This window comes from Schistocerca cancellata, chromosome 11 (assembly GCF_023864275.1).
Source record: "Schistocerca cancellata isolate TAMUIC-IGC-003103 chromosome 11, iqSchCanc2.1, whole genome shotgun sequence".
Lineage (NCBI taxonomy): Eukaryota > Metazoa > Arthropoda > Insecta > Orthoptera > Acrididae > Schistocerca > Schistocerca cancellata.
Window position 1 is genome coordinate 91,406,574 of NC_064636.1, and position 23,873 is coordinate 91,430,446.

General features: G+C 42.4%; 1 protein-coding gene across 1 annotated transcript in view; it reads right to left on the reverse strand.

The window, feature by feature from the left end:
• Nucleotides 1-23,873, reverse strand: part of LOC126108948 (procollagen-lysine,2-oxoglutarate 5-dioxygenase) — a 466,456-nt gene that overhangs the window by 317,349 nt on the left and 125,234 nt on the right. Inside the window, exons 4-5 of the mRNA XM_049914331.1 lie at nt 18,983-19,146; nt 2,336-2,512 (exon numbers count right to left, since the gene is read on the reverse strand). Of these exons, the coding sequence (XP_049770288.1) occupies nt 2,336-2,512; nt 18,983-19,146 (341 nt within the window). The remainder of the gene's footprint in view (nt 1-2,335; nt 2,513-18,982; nt 19,147-23,873) is intronic.

Consider the following 23,873-nt stretch of genomic DNA (forward strand, 5'->3'; position numbering starts at 1 on the left):
CAGCAACGTACCTTATTGGCTATATTAATTACATTGTCCTGTTCCAGACCTCACGCCAGTCTGCGTGAGCGTAAACGTGTGCATTTTGGCCTCCTCTAGCAACACGGTGTTGGCTATTCTGCCAACACATCAGTTACAACATCAGGGAATGGCTTCCATGGTATTAGAGGGAGCTGTAGAGGCAAACACTAGAGAGGAAGACAGAGATTGGAATATGTCAAGCAAATAATTGAGAACCTAGGTTGCAAGTGCTACCTCTGAGATGAAGAGGTTGCCACAGCAGAGGAATTCGTTGTGAGCCACAGCAAACCAGTCAGTAGACTGATAAGAGAGAGAGAGAGAGAGAGAGAGAGAGAGAGAGAGAGAGAGAGAGAGAGAGAGAGCCCACACTGTCGCAACTGCTCATGTAGCTTATGAATGGTGGTCTTTTAAAAGGCAGGAAATTTTCACTGCCTACAGTGGTCAAAGACAAAGGCACCAGCTATTTAATTATTAATGGATGTAGATTATTAACGGAAAGGACATATGTGGATGCACAGGAATGCAGATTTCTGCACAGGACCTAAGTGTGACATTCGAAAGTTCTGTGTTGTTAGGTGAAACTTGGATCAGTCGCAGTGATAGCTTGAGCACAGCAGAAGAAAATTATACAGAATCAGGTTATGATAGTGATGTAAGTAGTTTTTCCATTACTTAACTGCAGCACACACTGGAATTTAAGAGGGGAGTATACTACACACAAATAATATGAGTATGGTACTTTCTTCTGATTATAACAGTTAATATTGTCAGAAATTATTTTAACATGTCCTCAGTTCTCATTACCCACATGGCCCTAATATACATCGATTCCTTTAGTCTCAGCATTTCTTCTCAGTAACTATTACTTTCTTTACTCCCTTTTGGTTTTCTACATCCTTTATTTTATTTTCTAACCTGTCTATTTTTCCCTGTCACCCATCTCTACCACACACAATTAGATCTTGCATGATGCTTACTACATCCACTGTGGGATATAGTAAGTTTATTGTACCGCAGATAAAATTTAGTATATGTATTGCCACGAAGAAAGATTTGTTATATTCTTGCACAGAGCCAGTACACAGTATCATTTTGTAGCAATAAAAATGTAACTTCCCTGTACCACATCTGAAGATGAGCCTGAAAAAGGTCAAAATCTACTTTATGGGAATAACCAGATATTTCAAAAAGCAACTGGTCACTGTTTTATGCCTGTACATATATTTGTATTCACTGTTGACATGTATAGTTTGTGAGACATGAGACGAATGATTGGTATTGACGGTTCATGGAGCCAGGTGGCTATGTATCTGAATGTGGTGTACTGCACTTCGATCACTACGACCCCCAAGGTCTAGCTTTGAGGGGGGGAGGGGGGGAGGAACATGAAAGCATGCAGGTCCTATCTGTAAGCCTGAATTTACTTATGATAACTAGTTTTAACATGTGAACTCAAAAAAATTGAGAAGAGCTACTATGTATTTAGTGTAGTGAAAAATCTTCAAGTTATGTATCATATTAAACCATTTTAATACATTATTTGTTTTCAGTCCCATTTGCCCATTTTTAATTCAGTACATGACCAGTTTTGATCTCAATGGACCATCTTCAGATCTATGTAGTTGTGTCAGGAACCTGTCCCAAGTCTGTATCAGAACCCCACATCAATGACTTTTTTTTTTTTTTACTTCATAATAGAAATGCAGTATTGTTGAGCATTTACTGTTATTCTTTTCACTGTCAAACATTTGCTTTATCCACTCATTCTATAACAAGTGAAAGAATAATTTGTGAAAATATAATGTAAATTGATGGATAAAAAAATCTACTCATCAAGCGGTAGCAGGAGAGTACACACATATGAAGCACCTTCTTCTGGCAGAAGTATCGAAAGGGAAGTGAGAGGGATGAAGGAAAAGGGACTGGTGAGGTTTAGGAAACGGGAAGAGTTCGGAAAAGTCATCCAGAACCCCACATCGGAGGAGACTTACCAGACAGAATGAGAAGGAAAAATTTATTGCTGGGGACAGTACCAGACAAGATTTGGAAACTTAAAGAGCTTATAGGTGGAAGATGGGTAATGACTGATTACAGATTTCAGCCCCTTCACAATGCACCGTCTACATGCTGTGGCCTTATTAAGTGATATAGTGGCTTACATGGGAATCTCTCAGACAATAATGGCACAACAATCATGAAATGACCCCCATTTCCTAATACTCACAACCTTATGCCAGGAAAGAGGTACCGGGTGTCAAATCGCTGCTACTCGAGCAGAAAGTCGATTCAGACTGCAGCATAAAAGAAATCGTACCTGCAGCTCCGTTGAGGTTTTGGAAGATGTCCGACTTGTGGTCCAACTTGATCTTGAGCTTCGTGCGCAGCTTCTCGTCCAGGTAGGCTCGCGTGTAGAACAGCTGGTCATCGTCCGTATCGGCAATGGCAGCATGAGTCACCACGGCATACAGCTCTGGTGCGTACCCGATGAAACCTGCCAACACAACATTAAAAGTGTTACTCTTCTACAGCGTGGTTTGTAATGGAAATGTTCTTACAACACACCTACACTAAATGATAACTAACTGACAACCTCAGCTGCCGTCAGGTGTTGTTGTTATACCTCGATGTGGACAGCTGAAAATGTGTGCTTCGACCGGGACTCGAACCCAGGATCTCCTGCTTACATGGCAGATGCTTTATCCATCTGAGCCACCGAGGACACAGATGAATAGGGCGACTGCAGGGACTTATCCCTTGCACGCTTCTCGTGAGACTCACATTCCCAACTGTCCACAATTCTACATATGTATTGTACCTTATAGACATTTGCCCACCCACTCATTACTCACGCACGCTTTGGCGATTCACTATGTGATCAAAAGTATCTGGACACCCCCAAAAATGAACGCTTTTCATATTAGGTGCATTGTGCTGCCACCTACTGCCAGGTACTCCATATCAGCTACCTCAGTAGTCATCAGACGTCGTGAGAGAGCACAATGGGGCGCTCTGAGGAACTCACAGACTTCAAACGCAGTTGGGTGATGGGGTGTCACTTGCGTCATATATCTGCACGTGAGGTTTCCACACCCCTAAGTGGAAACGTGAAGGGACACGTACACCACAAAAGCGTACAGGTCCGACAGAGTCAGCTGACAGTTGAAGAGGGTCGTAATGTGTAACAGGCAGACATCTATCCAGACCGTCCCACAGGAATTACAAACTGCATCAGGATCCACTGCAAGTACTATGACAGTTAGGCAGGAGGTAAGAAAACTTGGATTTCATAGTAAAGCGGCTGCTCATAAGCCACACATCACACCGATAAATGCCAAATGACGCCTCGCTCGGTGTAAGCAGCATAAACATTGGACAATTGAACAGTGGAAAAATGTTGTGCTGAGTGACGAATCACGGTACACAATGTGGCGATCCGATGGTAGGGAGTAGGTATGGTGAATGCCCAGTGAACATCACCTGCCAGCGTGTATAGTGCCAACAGTAAAATACGGAGGCGGTCAGTCGTGTTTTTCATGGAGGGGGGCTTGCGTGCCTTGTTGTTTTGCGTGGCACTATCACAGCACAGGCCTACATTGATGTTTTAAGCACCTTCTTGCTTCCCACTGTTGAAGAGCAATTTGGCGATGGCTATGGTATCTTTCAACACGACTGAGCACCTGTTCATAATGCACAGCCTGTGGCGGAGTGGTTACACGACAATAACATCCCTGTAATGGACTGGCCTGCACAGAGTCCTGACCTGAATGCTGTAGGACACCTTAGGGATGGTTTGGAACACCGACGTTGTGCCAGGCCTCACTGACTGACATCGATACCTGCCCTCAGTGCAGCACTCCGTGAAGAGCGGGCTGCCATTCCCTGAGAAACATTGCACCACGTGACTGAACGTATGCCTGCGAGAGTGGAAGCGGTCATCGAGCCAACACCATATTGAATTCCAGCGTTACCTATGGAGGGCGCCAAGAACTTGTAAGTCATTTTCATCCAGGTGTCCAGATACTTTTGATCACATAGTGTACACCTACACAGATGAGCCAAAACATTATAACCACTTGCTCAATAGCTCGAGCGTCCATCTTTGAAACAAAATACATCACTGATTCTGCGTATCAGTGATCCCACAGTTTGTTAGTATGTTTGTGAAGGTATGTCACACTAGATGTCAATGCATAGGTCGTGTAATTCACGTAAATAATGGACCGCTGAGTTGTGTACGGGGTGATGGCAGTCGATAGCGACCCAAATGGGTTCCACAGGATTTATATCAGCCGAATGTGGCCGCTGAGACAACAGCGTGAGTCCACTATAATCCTACTAAAACCACTGTAGCATGGTTCTGGCTCCAATATACGGACAGTTATACTGCTGCAAGATTACATCACCGTCGGAGAAGACATCAAGCGTGAAGGGATGCAGGTGGTTAGCAGCTGTGACGGTGTCCTCAATTACAACGACATGTCCCATGCAAGTGCATGAGAATGCCTCTCACAGTATAATACTGCTCCCACCAGCGCCAGCCTGCGTTTGTGGCATGCTGCATGTTTCAAGCCGCCGTTCATCTTGGAGATGGCCAGTGACCTAGAGTAGCAAAAATGTGATTCACTCGAAGAGCTGACACACGCTTCCATTGATCGACGGTTCAAATCCCAATGTTTGTGTGTCCACTAGAGATGGGGGATCCGCTCTTGAACTAATTCATAGAGTTCAATCTTTCAAAGGAGTGAACAATCAGTGATTCAGAAAAAAAGAACGGTAGCTCCAAACGTTTCCCACGGCAGAGAGAGAGAGAGAGAGAGAGAGAGAGAGAGAGAGACGGAGCATATCAGCAGCGCCTCTGCTGGTCAGAGCACAGTGCACGCCACACAACACAGCCAGCGCCGGCCTCTGCCCTGCTTCTACCTTGGCTGCCTGCATTGTGCAGTGCCCCATTGGATTTTGTGTTTCACATATGCCGTGCCGTCTCTGTGCGTCGTCTGCCGTGTGCACTGTGCAGTGTTTGGCGCAGCTTAACTTCGCATCGCACTCTGTCGGCGATCGTTTCAGTTGCACGTCCTGCCCTCTGGGCAGTTGATGCGAGCAACAGGACAGAGAGCCACCTAGCGGATAACATAGGAACTACTTGCAAAAACCTGCTCGCAAGGGAACGGACGATTTGTCTCGGAGCGGGTGAGTTCACCGCTCCCCCCCACCCTCGGAACTCGCCCGCTCAACGCTCACCCCACCGTCTCGACTCTAGCCAGAGCGTCGAGCAAAGCGACTCAGGTGTCACTCTGGTCTCTGCGGTCTCAGCTCACGCAGTAATACAGCTCGCGGCTCGACCTGCTCGACTCAGCGCCTCTGCATCGGAGTTCGTCCCCACTGGATATTGTTCTTCGTAGTAATACCGCTATGTATATTACATTATTATGTTATGTATACATCAATTGTTTTTATTTTATTTTTATTTGTTTAAACTGATCAGATTAGGTTTCTGATGACTCCTCTTACTATAGGATTTTTATTATGGACACTCGAATTTACGCTTTAATTACGAGCGAACCGATAAACGTATCGCAAAATGTGATACACCAATATTTTCCTTGTTTTATTCTGCGTAAGGCTATATGCAGCACTTTCGTTTTACAGTCAAATTTATATATTTTTTTCTTATTCTGGTACGGATTTTGCGATTTTAGGCGTCTTCGAAAGGAAACGTTCACTTTAAAAATATATGGCTTGCGATGTATTTGTATGAGGTTAATGAAATTTTAATACATTATAGCCAAATATATTGTTAATGTAAATCTCAAGTTACAACATTTTCCGATCACCCAAAAAACCACGATAGTGCAAAATAAATCAATAATCAAAAACTTTGTCATATCGTGGAAATTTCAATAAACAATACAAAATTCTTACTCATTATCTGTGTTACTTCAAAATAGGATCAAATAAGATCAAAATACAGGTATAGTACTGGAATAAACCAAGTTTAAAGGGCAATGTGCCTTCCATTTATTTTCTATTGTAAATGAGTGGTGAGTCATGAAAAAGAGCTAATTCATTTCAGGGAGTGAACAGTTCTGATCCAATCTCTGAAAAGAACAGTTTTGCCCATCTCTAGTGTCCACTGCAATTGTAATTGATGATGTCACTGGGTCGACATGTGAACACGTAGGGGTGGTCAGTTGCAGAGCTCCATGTTCAACAATGTACAACGAACGGTGTGCTCCGAAACACTTGTGCATGCACCAGTATTGTGCTCTTTCGGCAGAGATATCACATCACCATGTATCCTACTTTACAGAGCAGACAAGCCTCTGAACCCCAGCCTCTGAACTGGAGGTCCAATCATTTAGCGCCTAGTGGTAGTTTCATCATCCTATCTCTTTCCATAGATGCTCACGACAGTAGCACGTGAACATTCGACCAACTTCGCCATTTTCGAGACACTCGTTCACAGGCTCTGCGTAATAATAATCTGCCCGTTGTCAAAGTTGGTTACCTCAATGAATTTCCCAATTTGCAGCCCGTATCTTTGCTAGGGTGATTCCCCCGTCCGTGTCTCTCCGCTTACATACTTGTGTTGCTGCGTCACGTACTCACAACGCTACCAGGCGGCATCCACCATCGCGGTGGGCTGTGGTCATAATGTCTGGGCTTATCAGTGTATGCAAGGCTTGGTCAGAAACGAAGGGACAGAAGTGGGAGCTCCAGATGGCCAACACTGAGAAAAAACGGCATTTTTGACGCGGATTGGACGTCAGTTGACGGCAGTATCAGTTGCAAAGCGATTTAGAAAAGATTGCTGTATGGTGTGGCAGGTGGCAGTTGACGCTAAATAACGAAAAGTGTGAGGTGATCCACACGAGTTCCAAAAGAAGTCCGTTGGAATTCGATTACTCGATAAATAGTACAATTCTCAAGGCTGTCAATTCAACTAAGTACCTGGGTGTTAAAATTACTAACAACTTCAGTTGGCAAGACCACATAGATAATATTGCGGGGAAGGCGAGCCACAGGTTGCGTTTCATTGGCAGGACACTTAGAAGATGCAAGTCCACTAAAGAGACAGCTTACACTACACTCGTTCGTCCTCTGTTAGAATATTGCTGCGCGGTGTGGGATCCTTACCAGGTGGGATTGACGGAGGACATCGAAAGGGTGCAAAAAAGGGCAGCTAGTTTTGTATTATCCCGTAGTAGGGGAGATAGTGTGGCAGATATGATACGCGAATTGGGATGGAAGTCAAGACGTTTTTCGTCGCGGCGAGATCTATATACGAAATTTCAGTCACCAACTTTCTCTTCCGAATGCGAAAATATTTTGTTGAGCCCAACCTACATAGGTAGGAATGATCATCTAAATAAAATAAGAGAAATCAGAGCTCGAACAGAAAGGTTTAGGTGTTCGTTTTCCCCGCGCGCTGTTCGGGAGTGGAATGGTAGGGAGATAGTACGATTGTGGTTCGATGAACCCTCTGCCAAGCACTTAAATGTGAATTGCAGAGTAGTCATGTAGATGTAGATGTAGATGTAGGCATGAGCCATTCGTGTTAGCATAGTTTCCGGGCAGCAGGAAGACCACAGAATGGTAACCTAAGGGTAGTGGCATCCAATTCCTACTTGGAAATTCTTCTTCTTTTTTTCTTTTTCCCTTTTCTATTTTAATGTTATTTACACTGCAAATAAACCGATATAATTTTAAAGTTGTATCGTACCATTTGTAATGCAACTTCTCTAAGCCGATTGACTGCACGTGGTACTTTCCTTTTTGGCCTATGACACGTTTACTGCTCCTGAACTTTTTATGCATGCATATTACAGACATAACAACCTGACTACCATATGGACAAGGGAGGAAAGTGCATTTTAATAGGGCAAACAAAGGAATTTGACGCCCGTCCATTTAGTAAACAGTGTGATTTGCGAGCTAGATACAGCTGAGAACTGCCGCTGGAGCGAGCTGCAATTGCGTACACCACGTTGGGGAACACGTACCGTATGCACAAGTCGCATTGTTTCTGAGCGTTCAGCAACACGTTGATGTCGGCAGCGTCAACGTTCGAAAGCAAGCTCCGTGTGCCGACAGTTTATAGTGGCCGGATGCTCTTCCTGATGCCACGTCATCACCTCTCCCCCCTTCCCCCCCCCCCCCCCCCCGAACCCCATCGCGGCAGAATCTGTGGACCCACCCATCTGTCTGTGTTCAGCTTAAATCTCAAGTGCAAGTATGAGAACGTTTCCAAAATGATGCATACTTGCAAGGGGATGCCATGACGTTCGGATCACGGTTTTACTTCAGACTTTGTACAGTTTTAGTAGGCCATTAAAACAACGTAATATGCAAGTAGTAATGTGCACGACTCTGGCAGTTTCAAGAAAATCGCGTGAGTTTTACGCGTCTATTATGTAAGGCCGGTATTACACCATCAAATTTCTTTGTCAAAGATTTGATCAAAGATGTGTTCAAATATTCCGTCAAATATATTTGACAAAGATCTTTGACGTAGCGCTAGAAGGGGTATTACACTGTCATAAAATTTTTCGTCAAAGTTCAAGATGGTTGACAACAACAACTTGTTATTAACCGCAGCAGTTGCATGTACACAGTTGCAAGAGAAGCGGCGGAAAAAAAAGGAAACAAACCTGGGTAAAGCCGTGAGTTTTACGACGACACGATAAAAGCATTCAACAAAACTTGTTACGTGAGCTTATAGTGGAGGACGTAAAGTCGTACATCAATTACTTAAGAATGGATGAGCATACGTTTCTGTACGTGCTCAATGAAGTGTATCCTCATATCACAAAGCACAATATTCACTTAAGAACTGCTACATTTGCAGAAGACAGGCTCACTGTAACACTCCCGATTCCTTGCTACAGGAGAGGGTTAGGTTCAAAAATGATTCAAATGGCTCTGAGCACTATGGGACTTCACATCTGTGGTCATCAGTCCCCTAGAACTTAGAACTACTTAAACCTAACTAACCTAAGGACATCACACACATCCATGCCCGAGGCAGGATTCGAACCTGCGACCGTAGCAGTCGCGCGGTTCCGGACTGCGCGCCTAGAACCGCGAGACCACCGCGGCCGGCCGGGTTAGGTTAGGTTAGGTCAGGTCAGGTCTCCAACCCTCGTAATCTATTTTTCTATTCAGAGTGCCTCATGTTGGAAAGCGCCTCATCAGCTTCATACATCTCGATTAATTTTGTAGTTGTCGGCACACACCAATTGTATTTACCGGCAATGTTTATAAAAAAGCTACAGACGACAGAATGCAGCGATGCTAGCGCTCCATGTGGTAACATGTCACATTACAGTGAACAGAAGACAAGCGACTTCTTTGATCAAATCTACAGCTAGGCCCTACATTTGATCAAATATTGGACGACACTTGACGAAGTTCCCTATTACACCATCAAATATCTTTGACAAAGGAATTTGACAAAGAAATTTGATAGTGTAATACCGGCCTAACTGATGTACCTGTGGGAAGAAGCTGGATGTAAGAAGTAGAGATGGGCAAACTGCAACACGTAACTGTTTCGAAACAAATGAAACAGTACAATGTAATGTTTCGATACGCTGTTTCGAAACAGTGAAACAGTTTGTGTTTTGTTATCTAATAAACCTACACATTTTATCATCTTGAATGTCTACTGTATAAGTTTGTCCATATAAACACAAATGAGGTGCGAGAGCGCTAATCATATCGCAGAAAGTATGAAACTATCACTTAGGCGTCTTGGCAGTTTCGTATTTCCTGGAGCAAATGCGCTGCTTTCGTGTCGTGTGACTTTCATACTTTTCAATTGGCTGAGGACAGCCATAGCCTAAGACAGAAGAACCACCACGAACGGAACTGGAGGTGGGAGCAAACTGCAGACACAACGGATATGCTACTGGGATTCCCACTTTCCGTTAGTGTGGGTAATATATCCATCCTGCTAATTTCCATGCACACAAAGGGAATCATTGCGGATAATAGGCACAGTGACTATAGTCTCACAAATAATGCCAAATAATTCGAATAAATAACAAAATATAACAAAAAATTTTGTCTTTCAAGGTGTTTCGAACCGTTACTATAAATTCACCATGCTTGCCAGCCCTTCCCGTTCACCATTACACTATCAGTGATATGTCAAACAGATTGCTTGCAATTATACCTACATCAAATTTATGTATATGTCTAATAACTGTCACTCTACGCCTTTTTTTTATTCGAAATGTTGTAGGCTTACTTGCGTTCCTTAATATGATTAATGTACATGAATAGAGAAGCGTATGTTATAAAAAAAAAGTGTAATTTAACTGAATGATTTTTCACCTATTTATTATTTTGAATGTGAATAGTATGCGTTGTTTTATTGTTTGGTTAGTGTTTATAAAGCAGATGTTACGCCATTTCGGCATAGGACAGTCAGCTAGAAACGAAGCTTTATTTTCGGATATCTTAAGCTTCATGCTATTGCTTGTCAAAAAGATTTCGACACTCTTGGAAGTGTTTCACGAAGTGGTATGTTGTGTTTCAGTACCTGTGCCGAGCCCGAATCTCGCCCGACACAAGCACAGGTGGACTGAAACAGCCTTATTTTGAAACAACGATACAGTTTCTGTGTCTGGCTCGAGATCGAATCTTGTCTGGTTATCCGAGACAGGGGCGGAATGAAACACCACTGTTTCGAAACAGTAAACCACAGCCGTTCCGAAACACTGAAACGGTTCCACGTATCGATACACTGTATCGAAACATAGAAACAGTGGCCAAGTCTAGTAAGAAGTCATCGTGGTAAAGTTATAGCCGGCACGGTAGCTCAGCGTGTCCGGTCAGAAGGCTGATTCCTCTCTGTAATAAATAAAAAAACTGAGTAAAGAAGTCAACGATCGACTTGAATAATGTCACGTGACGTCGGTTCCGATCAAACGCAACGCAAAAAATGTGGTTAGCGTTCGCATCTTGCAAGAGGGCCGTCGTCGAGACGACGGTTGGAGTCTCGCTAACTTTTATTTTTTTATCTATTTTTTATCACTGGCGACATTACAGGGCGTTTCAAAATGAATCTACGGGTTCTGAGGCTTTGTAGCATTTATTGCATTCAACTTACAGTTATAAATAATTCATCAAATGAAAGACCAACTGAAACAGTTTTTCTTACAAGTGTTCAATGAGACCACCATTCATCTGACATCGAGTCGGTATGGGAGTGCTTCCGAAACTTTGATAAGTGGGTCCGATATAATTGTTGCAACGGTGCTGTTTCCATAGTCGGTTAGCTAAGCTGGGAGCGAAGCCATATACACAAGATCCTTTATGAATCCCGAAACGTAAAAGCCGTATTGAGTGTGTGTGAACGTGGTCATGTAAAACAAGCTCTATCATTGGGCCCTTTGCGACCAATGCAGCGGTAAGGGACAACATCTTTTAACCAATCGCACACTCAGTTATGCCGGCGAGGAGGCCCACCATCCTGCTGCCATAGTAAAAGTTCTGTGGTTCAGCTTCTTGCAGTTGAGGAAAAGAGCCATAACTCTAGCGCATCAAGGTAAGACACACCTGTCATAGTTGCTTCACCGAAAAAGACAGGCTCATAAAACTTGCCGCCAGGATATGGCACAGAAAAGTTCAGTTTAGGCTAGCCTCTTTCCAGGTGTACCATTTCGTGAGGATTTGCTGACCCTCAGATGCGCACATTACGTGTGTTCACATTTCAAATGGTTCAAATGGCTCTGAGCACTATGGGACTCAACATCTGTGGTCATAAGTCCCCTAGAACTTAGAACTACTTACACCTAACTAACCTAAGGACATCACACACATCCATGCCCGAGGCAGGATTCGAACCTGCGACCGTAGCGGTCACGCGGTTCCAGACTGAAGCGCCTTTAACCGCACGGCCACACCGGCCGGCCTGTGTTCACATTTCCACTTACAAGGGAACATCCCCATCGCACCCCCCTCAGATTTAGTTATAAGATGGCACAGTGGATAGGCCTTGAAAAACTGAACACAGATCGATCGAGAAAACAGGAAGAAATTGTGTGGAACTATGATAAAATAAGCAAAATATACAAACTGGGTCGTCCATGCATAAGATAGGCAATATTAATGGCAATGTGAGCCGAGGAGCTCCGTGGTCCCGTGGTTAGCGTGAACAGCTGCGGAACGAGAGGTCCTTGGTTCAATTCTTCCCTCGACCGAAAATTTTAACTTCTTATTTTCAGTTTATGTGAAAAACTCTTATGTTATCATCACTTTTTTTGGAGTGATTATTACATCCACAAGAAAACCTAAATCGGGCAAGGTAGAAGAAACTTTTCACCCATTCGCCAAGTGTACTAGTTAGGTGGGTCGACAACATATTCCTGTCATGTGACGTACATGCTGTCACCAGTGTCGTATACAAAATATCAGACGTGTTTTCCTGTGGAGGAATCGGTTGACCTATGACCTTGCCATCAAATGTTTTCGGTTCCCATTGGAGAGGCACGTCCTTTCGTCAACTAATTACACGGTTTTGCGGTGCGGTCGCAAAACACAGACACTAAACTTATTACAGTGAACAGAGACGTCAATGAACGAACGGACAGATCATAACTTTGCGAAAATAAAGAAAGCAAAATTTTCAGTGGAGGGCAGATTTCAACCAAGGACCTCTCGTTCCGCAGATGTTCACGCTAACCACGGGACCACGGCGCTCCTCGCCTCACGTTGCCCTTAATACTGCCTATCTTATGCATGGACGACCTAGTTTGTATATTTTGCTTATTTTTTCATAGTTCCACACAACTTCTTCCTGTTTTCTCTATTGATCTGTGTTCAGTTTTTCAAGGCCTATCTACTATGCCAACTTATAACTAAATCTGAGGGGGGGTGCGATGGGGATGTTCCCTTGTTAGGTGAAATGTCAATTCATCAGCGAAGACGACAAGACCCACAAAATCTTCATTGTCATCCAGCAACGTTTCATTTGCGCAGTTGGCACGTAAACCGTATTCTGTAGGCTTTAGAGCTTGCAACAAATGCAAACGATAAGGATGTAGCTGTAAGCGTCTCTTTAAAGTTCTCCAAACAGACGACACTGGAAATGCTAATTCACGACTGGCCATTCGAACTGATTTCTTGGGGCTACGCGTGAAAGGCTCTCACTCATTCAGCACGTTCTTCAATCACTCTTGGTCGTTCCTTTGCGTCCAGGTGTACAAGCAAAACTGTTTGAGTTGCTCTTTCATTTGGTGTATTATTTATCATTGTAAGTTGAATGTAATGAATGCTACAAGGCCTTAAAACCCGTACACTCGTTTTGAAACACCCTGTACTTACATCTTCTACTTTTGTAGTCCTGTCTTCCTCAGTTGCGTGTAATATTACGGTATATTAATAATTTTTACTTATGGAGCGTCTGACAGCAACTGAATAAAACACAATTTTAGTACCATACGCGTTTCGCCTTTATTTTCAGCAAGGCATCATCAGTGGCAGGTTGCGTGGACTTTGTGCCACTGTAGAACTGTTTTTAACCTTTACATTAATGTAACTTGGAATTAAATCGTTCTTTTTGCATGTTTTGTTGAATTCCAAGTTACATTAATGATACTGACTCCCATTCTGAAAGAACCAGAGATTGTACAGAGTTTCAGGGAGAGCATAAGGGAACAATTGACAGGAATTGGGAAAAGAAATACAGTAGAAGAAGAATGGGTAGCTTTTAGGGATGAAATAGTGAAGTCAGTACAGGATCAAATAGGTAAAAAGACGAGGGCTAGTAGAAATCCTTGTGTAACAGAAGAAATATTGAATTTAATTGATGAAAGGAGAAAATATAAAAATGCAGTAAACGAAGCAGGCAAAAAGGAATACAAACGTCTCAAAAATGAGATCGACAGGAAGTGCAAAATGGCTAAGCAGGGATGGCTAGAGGACAAATGTAAGGATGTAGAGGCTTATCTCACTAGGGGTAAGATAGATACTGCCTACAGGAAAATTGAAGAGACCTTTGGAGAAAGGAGAACAACTTGTATGAATACCGAGAGCTCAGATGGAAACCCAGTTCTAAGCAAAGAAGGGAAAGCAGAAAGGTGGAAGGAGTATATAGAGGGTCTATACAAGGGCGATGTACTTGAGGACAATATTATAGAAATGGAAGAGGATGTAGATGAAGATGAAATGAGAGATATGATACTGCGTGAAGAGTTTGACAGAGCACTGAAAGACCTGAGTCAAAACAAGGCCCCGGGAGTAGACAACATCCCATTAGAACTACTGACAACCTCGGGAGAGCCAGTCCTGACAAAACTCTACCACTTGCTGAGCAAGATGTATCAGACACGCGAAATATCCCCAGACTTCAAGAAGAATATAATAATTCCAATCCCAAAGAAAGCAGGCGTTGACAGATGTGAAAATTACCGAACTATCAGTTTAATAAGTCACAGCTGCAAAATACTAACGCGAATTCCTTACAGACGAATGGAAAAACTAGTAGAAGCCGACCACGGGGAAAATCAGTTTGGATTCCGTAGAAATATTGGAACACGTGAGGCAATACTGACCCTACGACTTATCTTAGGAGAAAGATTAAGGAAAGGCAAACCTACGTTTCTAGCATTTGTAGACTTAGAGAAAGCTTTTGACAAATTTAACTGGAATACTCTCTTTCAAATTCTGAAGGTGGCAGGGGTAAAATACAGGGAGCAAAAGGCTATTTACAATTTGTACAGAAACCAGATGACAGTTATAAGAGTTGAGGGGTACGAAAGGGAAGCAGTGGTTGGGAAGGGAGTGAGACAGGGTTGTAGTCTATCCCTGATATTATTCAATCTGTATATTGAACAAGGAATAAAGGAAACAAAAGAAAAGTTCTGAGTAGGTATTAAATTCAATGGAGAGGAAATAAAAACTTTGAGGTTCGCCGACGACATTGTAATGCCGTAAGAGACAGCAAGGGACTTGGAAGAGCAGTTGAACGGAATGGACAGTGTCTTGAAAGGAGGGTAAAAGATGAACATCAACAAAACCAAAACGAGGATAATGGAATGTAGTCGAACAAAAGTCGGGTGATGCTGAGGGAATTAGATTAGGAAATGAGACACTTACAGTAGTAAACGAGTTTTGCTATTTGGGGACAGGATATAAAATGTAGACTGGCAATGGCAAGGAAAGCGTTTTTGAAGAAGAAAAATTTGTTAACATCGACTATAGATTTAAATGTCAGGAAGTCGTTTCTGAAAGTATTTGTATGGAGTGTAGCCATGTATGTAAGTGAAACGTGGACGATTAACAAATGGTTCAAATGGCTCTGAGCACTATGGGACTTAACTTCTAAGGTCATCAGTCCCCTAGAACTTAGAACTGCTTAAACCTAACTAACCTAAGGACATCACACACATCCATGCCCGAGGCAGGATTAGAACCTGCGACAGTAGCGGTTGCGCGGTTCCAGACTGTAGCGGGACGATTAATAGTTTAGACAAGAAGAGAATAGAAGATTTCTAAATGTGGTGCTACAGAAGAATGCTGAAGATTAGATGGGTAGATCACATAACTAATGAGGAGGTATTGAATAGAATTGGGGAGAAGAGGAGTTTGTTGCACAACTTGACTAGAAGAAGGGATCGGTTGGTAGGACATGTTCTGAGGCATCAGGGGATCACAAATTTAGCATTGGAGGGCAGTGTGGAGGGTAAAACTCGTAGAGGGAGACCAAGAGATGAATACACTAAGCAGATTCAGAAGGATGTAAGTTGCAGTAAGTACTGTGAGATGAAGAAGCTTGCACAGGATAGAGTAGCATGGAGAGCTGCATCAAACGAGTCTCAGGACTGAAGACCACAACAACAACAAATTTACATTTACACGATGATGTCTTTCTACGTTTTGTATAGGCTCTCATGACTGTTGAAACAGTTGCTCTCGAAACATTCAGTAAGCCGGCTGTCTTGGTTCAAATGGCTCTGGGCACTATGGAACTTAACATCTGAGATCATCAGTCTCCTAGACTTAGAAATACTTAAACCTAACTAACCTAAGGACATCACACACATCCGTGCCCGAGGCAGGATTCGAACCTGCGACCGCAGCAGAAGCGCGGTTCCGGACTGAAGCGCCTAGAACCGCTCGGTCACAGCGGCCAGCTGTCTGTCTTGGTTACTGATGCTCCAGGTAATCGGGCCCCTACAATCTGCCCTCTTTGGAACCCTGTTAGATCTGTCATTGCACGTCGACCTCGGCCTCTGAATGCAAATACGAAGTGTGCAAAAAAAAGAAAAAAATGGCTCTGAGCACTATGGGACTTAACTGCTGTGGTCATCAGTCCCCTAGAACTTAGAACTACTTAACCCTAACTAACCTAAGGACATCACACACATCCATGCCCGAGGCAGGATTCGAACCAGCGACCGCAGCAGCCCCGCGGTTCCGGACTGTGCGCCTAGAACCACTAGACCACCGCGGCCGGCCGAAGTGTGCACTCTCGAAAACAACTCGCAATGATGTCTAGTCGTACTGAACACGCACAGTCCAGCGCGATACGTGCCTTACCTGCTTTGTTCACCGTCAAACACAACCATCCCATTATTATCACTGTTCACATTATTTTGCCTATCCCCTGTATGGGGGACCGGACGAAAGCAGTAATCTCACCAATCTTTAAACATGGAAACAGTAAAGATTGTAAATACTACAGAGGTATCGCTTTAATCAGCGTTGTGGGTAAAATCGTCTCAGGTATTGTTGAAAGGTAAGTGCGAGTATTAGTTGAGGACAAATTGGATGAAAATCAGTGTGGGTTTAGGCCTCTTAGTAGTTGTCAGGACCAGATCTTTGGCTTACAGCAAATAATGGAGAAGTGTTACGAGTGGAACAGGGAATTGTATCTATGCTTTATAGATCTAGAAAAGGCATATGACCGCGTCCGTAGGAGGAAGTTATAGTCTGTTCTACGAGATTATGTAATATGAGGCAAACTTTTGCAAGCAATTAAAGGTCTTTACATAGATAGTAAGGCAGCAGTTAGAGTTGACGGTAAATTGAGTTCATGGTTCAGAGTAGTTTCAGGGGTAAGACAAGGCTGCAACCTGTCTCCACTGTTGTTCGTATTATTTATGGATCATTTGTTGAAAACGATAGACTGGCTGGGTGAGATTAAGATATGTGAACACAAAATAAGCAGTCTCGCATATGCGGATGACTTAATTGTGATGGCAGATTCGATTGAAAGTTTGCAAAGTAATATTTCAGAGCTAGATCAGAAATGTAAGGACTATGGTATGAAGATTAGCATCTCCAAAACGAAAGTAATGTCAGTGGGAAAGAAATATAAACGGATTGAGTGCCAAATAGGAGGAACAAAGTTAGAACAGGTGGGCGGTTTCAAGTACTTACGATGCATATTCTCACAGGATGGCAACATAGTGAAAGAACTGGAAGTGAGGTGTAGCAAAGCTAACGCAATGAGCGCTCAGCTACGATCTACTCTCTTCTGCAGGAAGGAAGTCAGTACCTAGACTAAGTTATCTGTGCACCGTTCAATCTTTCGACCAACTTTGTTGTATGGGAGCGAAAGCTGGGTGGATTCAGGTTACCTTATCAACAAGGTTGAGGTTACGGATATGAAAGTAGCTAGGATGATTGCAGGTACTAGTAGATGGGAACAATGGCAGAAGGGTGTCCACAATGAGGAAATCAAAGAAAAACTGGGAATGAACTCTATATATGTAGCAGTCAGGGCGAACAGGCTTAGATGGTGGGTTCATGTTACACGCATGGGAGAAGCAAGGTTACCCAAGAGACTCGTGGGTTCAGCAGTAGAGGGTAGGAGGAGTCGGGGCAGACCGAGGAGAAGGTACCTGGATTCGGTTAAGAATGATTTTGAAGTAATAGGTATATTGAGCAAGGAGTAAAGGAAACAAAAGAAAAATTCGGGGTAGGTATTAAAATCCCTGGAGAAGAAATAAAAACTTTGAGGTTCGCGGATGACATTGTAATTCTGTCAGAGACAGCAAAGGACTTGGAAGAGCAGTTGAACGGAATAGATGGTGTCTTGAAGGGATGATATAAGATGAACATCAACAAAAACAAAACGAGAATAATGGAATGTAGTCAAATTAAGTCGGGTGATGTTGAAGGTATTAGATTAGGAAATGAGACACTTAAAGTAGTAAAGGAGTTTTGCTATTTGGGGAGCAAAATAACTGATGATGGTCGAAGTAGAGAGGATATAAAATGTAGACTGGCAACGGCAAAGAAAGCGTTTCTGAAGAAGAGAAATTTGTTAACATCGAGTATAGATTTAAATGTCAGGAAGTCGATTCTGAAAGTATTTGTATGGAGTGTAGCCATGTATGGAAGTGAAACGTGGACGATAAATAGTTTAGACAAGAAGAGAATAGAAGCTTTCGAAATGTGGTGCTACAGAAGAATGCTGAAGATTAGATGGGTAGATCACATAACTAATGAGGAGGTATTGAATAGGATTGGGGATAAGAGAAGTTTGTGGCACAACTTGACTAGAAGAAGGGATCGGTTGGTAGGACATGTTCTGAGACATCGAGGGATCACCAATTTAGTATTGGAGGGCAGCGTGGAGGGTAAAAATCGTAGAGGGAGACCAAGAGATGAATACACTAAGCAGATTCAGAAGGATGTAGGTTGCAGTAGGTACTGGGAGATGAAGATGCTTGCACAGGATAGAGTAGCATGGAGAGCTGCATCAAACCAGTCTCAGGACTGAAGACCACAACAACAACAACAACAACAACAGGTTTAACACCAGAAGAGGCACCAATGTTAGCACTGAATAGGGGATCATGGAGGAACTGTATAAGGGGGGCTATGCTCCAGACTGAACGCTGAAAGGCATAATCAGTCTTAAATGATGATGGTGATGATGACGATCCCCCGTATGGCTGCTGAGAAGATAGACCCTAGGATGGGATGAGAGAGGGTGTGAACTCACCGCCGGAGTTGAGGAAGCGCTTGCCGCGGGTGATGGTGGGGTACTGCACGGCCAGCGACTCGTCGGGCCAGCAGAAGCCCTCCGCGGAGAACAGCACGCGCGCCCCACTCCGCTCGAACTGATCCAGGATGCGCTCCGGGTCTGCCAGCACCACCACGTCGTAGCTGCAACACGCACACACAGCCCCTAGGCACACCCTTCCTCAGCTTCTAACACCATAGCTCTAAAGCTCTGCTGATTTATTTTTGTTCTATTTAAGGTGCTCCGGAAAGGCTCAAAATCATGAAAAGTTCAATTTGTACTTTTTTGCGTTTTCTGAATCTGCAGACTATTACCTTTTAATAGATATATAATTTATTCAATTCCGAAGACTACAACTATTTTTAAATTTTTTTTGAAATGTGTTCTACATGGGCGTGACCCACTGCGGCGCTGTTAAACTGCTGTCAAATGGTGTTATTATTAACGTCCGTGTTCATCAGGTACATTTTAGTGATGTGAGATAAAGTATGTGTTGTGGCTAACCTGTGATGGTTCAATATATATCGCTGGTGTGATTGTCGATTGTTTCATGTTTATTTACTCTGTCGTTATCTCGAAAATATTCGTAATTAATTCTGTTTCTTGAGTCTCTGTTTTGTTGAAGTATAATAATGAGTAAAAGTAAAGTTATTAGAAATCCTCTGAAGGCTTTTAAGAAAAGGAGAAATGTTGGAAAGCCAAAGGTATGTGTTATTACTGTAAACAATAAAGACGATAACCAAGTGAGTGAACCTAACCTCTCAAGTACACCTGCCCATAGCAGTCAAAGTGGGAAAGAAAATACTTCACAGAAGAAGCTTGGTTCAATGAGTGAAAACTATGAATGTTTTATGGGCGAATCGGATGTGAATGAAATATTTGATACGTCGGTTCTCAAAGGAATTTTTTCAAACTGTGTAAGATGTATTCATTGTAGTGAAGTTGGTCTGGAACTCTCCATAATAAAGCACGTAGGACTTGCTAGTGAAATACAACTGGAATGTGATAAGTGTTCATACATGACCTCCTTTTGGAACAGTGTTGCAGTAACTGCAACTGAAGAAAATGGTAGCAAAATCTACGAACACAACATTAGATTTGTTTATTCCTTGCGTTCAGTTGGTAAGGGTGCTACTGCAGGTGCAATTTTCTGTGGCATCATGAATCTTCCAAATCCCCCAACCAAGTTTACGACCTATAATAAATTAATAGGGTCTAAAGTAGAAGATGTCTGTATAGACTCTATGAAGAACGCTGTGGAAGAGGCAGTAATGGAAAATAATGGTAACAGAGATTTGACTGCAGCGTTCGATGGTACCTGGCATAAACGGGGACACACATCTCTTCATGGTGTAGTATCTGCCACCAGTATGTATACAGGGAAAGTTTTAGATGTAGCAGTAATATCAAAGTATTTTAGATGTCCACAAAAATATAAAGGTACACATGAAAATAATTGCAAAGCTAACTATAGTGGCAGTAGTGGAGGAATGGAAGTGGCTGGTGTTGCCAGTATATTCCAGCGTTCTGAGGCGTGTGATAAAGTGCGATATGTTAATTACCTTGGTGACGGTGATTCTAAAAGTTTCAAACATGTTCAAGGACTGAAGCCCTATGGTGATGATGTTGTAGTGCAGAAATTTGAGTGTATTGGACACGTACAGAAGCGAATGGGAACAAGACTTCGGCAACTGAAAGCTTCGTACAAAAAACAAAAACTCAGTGATGGTAAAGGGTTGGATGGGAAGGGAAGGTTAACTGACAGTGTAATTGACAAAATACAGAACTATTATGGAATGGCTATTAGGCAAAATACACAAAGTGTCGACGAAATGAAGAAGGCTGTTTGGGCTCTTTTTTTTCATACTTCTTCAACCGATGAAAATCCCCAACATAGCTTGTGTCCCAAAGAAGAGGACAGTTGGTGTAAATATAACAAAGGATTGCTAACTGGTGAAGTGTACACTCATAAGCATAGTCTGCCTCATGCAATAATGGAGGTGATAAAACCTATTTTCAGAGACTTAGCAGCACCTCAACTGTTGAAAAAGTGTATTCACGGAAAAACTCAAAACCCCAATGAAAGTGTAAATAGTGTTATATGGTCGAGAATCCCCAAGACTGTATTTGTTGGAATAGAAACACTTCACTTTGGTGTGTATGATGCTGTTGCGACTTTCAATTATGGCAACATTGTAAGGTGCAAGGTATTTAGAAATATGGGAATGAAGATAGGTTCTAACATGGTACGAGCGATGCTTGCTTTAGACAAGGAACGCCTTTGGGCTGCAGACAGGGCTGTAAAGAGTCTAGAAATACAAGCAAGAGTAAACAGGAGGAGGAACAACAGGAAGCTGGAGGAGGAGTTTGCAGAGGATGAAGATAATCCATCCTATGGACCTGGAATGCACTAAAAAGTTAATCCAATCTTTGTCGCTCGATTCCCAAAACTTTTATTTTCTCATACTAATTACATGTTTTCTAAGGATCTTCCAAACATATTTGTTTCAAACTTTCAGTAAATGTTACACAGTAAATTCTGCATAATTTAACACAGCCTTTTTCCAAAAAACTGTATATTTTTGAATATATAAATAAAAAATTGCAAAAAAAGGTGTGAATTTTCATTACAATTGAAAAAAATCATCTTTAATAACTGAACTAAAATTTTGTAAAATCCCTGTGTTAAGTTGTAGCCCATATTCCAATAAATAATCTGTAAAAAGTTCAACTTCCTACCTCAAATACTTTGTGAGGAAAGATGTAATTTATAAGCGTTATTTTAACATTGCAAGTATAGGGCGTTCCGGAGCCCCTTAATGTTACATCGTTGAGCTTCTGTAAATGTTGTTTGATTGAATTGATAACACAAAGCTGTAATACTCCTTTCTTTGTAAAAACTCTGATGTCATGGTTTGATTCTATGCAATGTAGTATATGTGTCATTAAATTGTCTCAATTTGAGGAAGATAAAACTTACTGTGTTGTTGTTGTTGTGGTCTTCAGTCCTGAGACTGGTTTGATGCAGCTTTCCATGCTACTCTATCTTGTGCAAGCTGCTTCATCTCCCAGTACCTACTGCAACCTACATCCTTCTGAGTCTGCTTAGTGTATTCATCTCTTGGTCTCCCTCTACGATTTTTACCCTCCACACTGCCCTTCAATACTAAATTGGTGGTCCCTTGATGCTTACTGTACTTACTGTATATGACTGTAATTTGTGTGTGAATAATTTTGTGCATAACTACCAATATATGCAAATATTCTGTTTTATTTAATATGTTTGGTCGCTGTTATGTAAACTGCTGACCTTCACTTAGGGTTCTTAGTTATTTAAAGTGTTCTGGTTCCCCTCGGGAACGTAACTGTGTAGCGCGCGCAAAATGTGGTGGGCACGGTTAGAAAGGGGGAACCGAGAGTCACTCGGGGACGAGCTACCAAACTATCAACTGCTCATGTAAAAGTTGTGTATTGTGCTGGTTCCGAGAGAGGCTTTTCCTAACGCTCTCCAATGCCTCGGATGGATGGAATTGGTATCTATCATCGTCACCAAGAAACGACAGAGTCCACCAATTCTACATGCAAATCCACCTACCATCATGCACTCGCTACCACACTGCGCAATCACTGTAATGTACAGTGAAGGATCAGCTCATAGGATGTTACAGTGTATCCAAATACAAGATAAAATTTGATTGAACTCTTGTACCTACCGTGATTTATCCTCAGTCACACATCCACTTCGGGCCCCTCACACGCTTAAGTATTTACCGACTGTCCTTTTTCCCAAAGACTGTCCTTAATCCCAAAGAAAGCAGATGTTGACAGATGTGAAAATTACCGAACTATCAGTTTAATAAGTCACAGCTGCAAAATACTAACACGAATTCTTTACGGACGAATGGAAAAACTGGTAGAAGCCGACCTCGGGAAAGATCAGTTTGGATTCCGTAGAAATGTTGGAACACGTGAGGCAATACTAACCTTACGACTTATCTTAGAAGAAAAATTAAGGAAAGGCAAACCTACGTTTCTAGCATTTGTAGATTTAGAGAAAGCTTTTGACAATGTTGACTGGAATACTCTCTTTCAAATTCTAAAGGTGGCAGGGGTAAAATACAGGGAGCGAAAGGCTATTTACAATTTGCACAGAAACCAGATGGCAGTTATAAGAGTCGAGGGGCATGAAAGGGAAGCAGTGGTTGGGAAGGGAGTGAGACCAGGGTTGTAGCCTCTCCCCAATGTTATTCAATCTGTGTATTGAGCAAGCAGTACAGGAAAAAAAAGAAAAATTCGAAGTAGGTATTAAAATTCATGGAGAAGAAATAAAAACTTTGAGGTTCGCCGATGACATTGTAATTCTGTCAGACACAGCAAAGGTCTTGGAAGAGAAGTTAAACGGAATGGACAGTGTCTTGAAAGGAGGATACAAGATGAACATCAACAAAACCAAAACGAGGATCATGGAATGTAGTCGAATTAAGTCGGGTGATGCTGAGGGAATTAGATTAGGAAATGAGACACTTAAAATAGTAAATGAATTTTGCTACTTGGGGAGCAAAATAACTGATGATGGTCGAAATAGAGAAGATAAAAATGCAGAATGGCAATGACAAGGAAAGCGTTTCTGAAGAAGAGAAATTTCTTAACATCGAGTATAGATTTAAGTGTCAGGAAGTCGTTTCTGAAAGTATTTGTATGGTGTGTAGCCATGTATGGAAGTGAAACGTGGACGGTAAATAGTTTGGACAGGAAGAGAATAGAAGCTTTCGAAATGTGGTGCTACAGAAGAATGCTGAATATCAGATGGGTAGATCACATAACTAATGAGGGGGTATTGAATAGAATTGGGGAGGAGTTTGTGTCACAA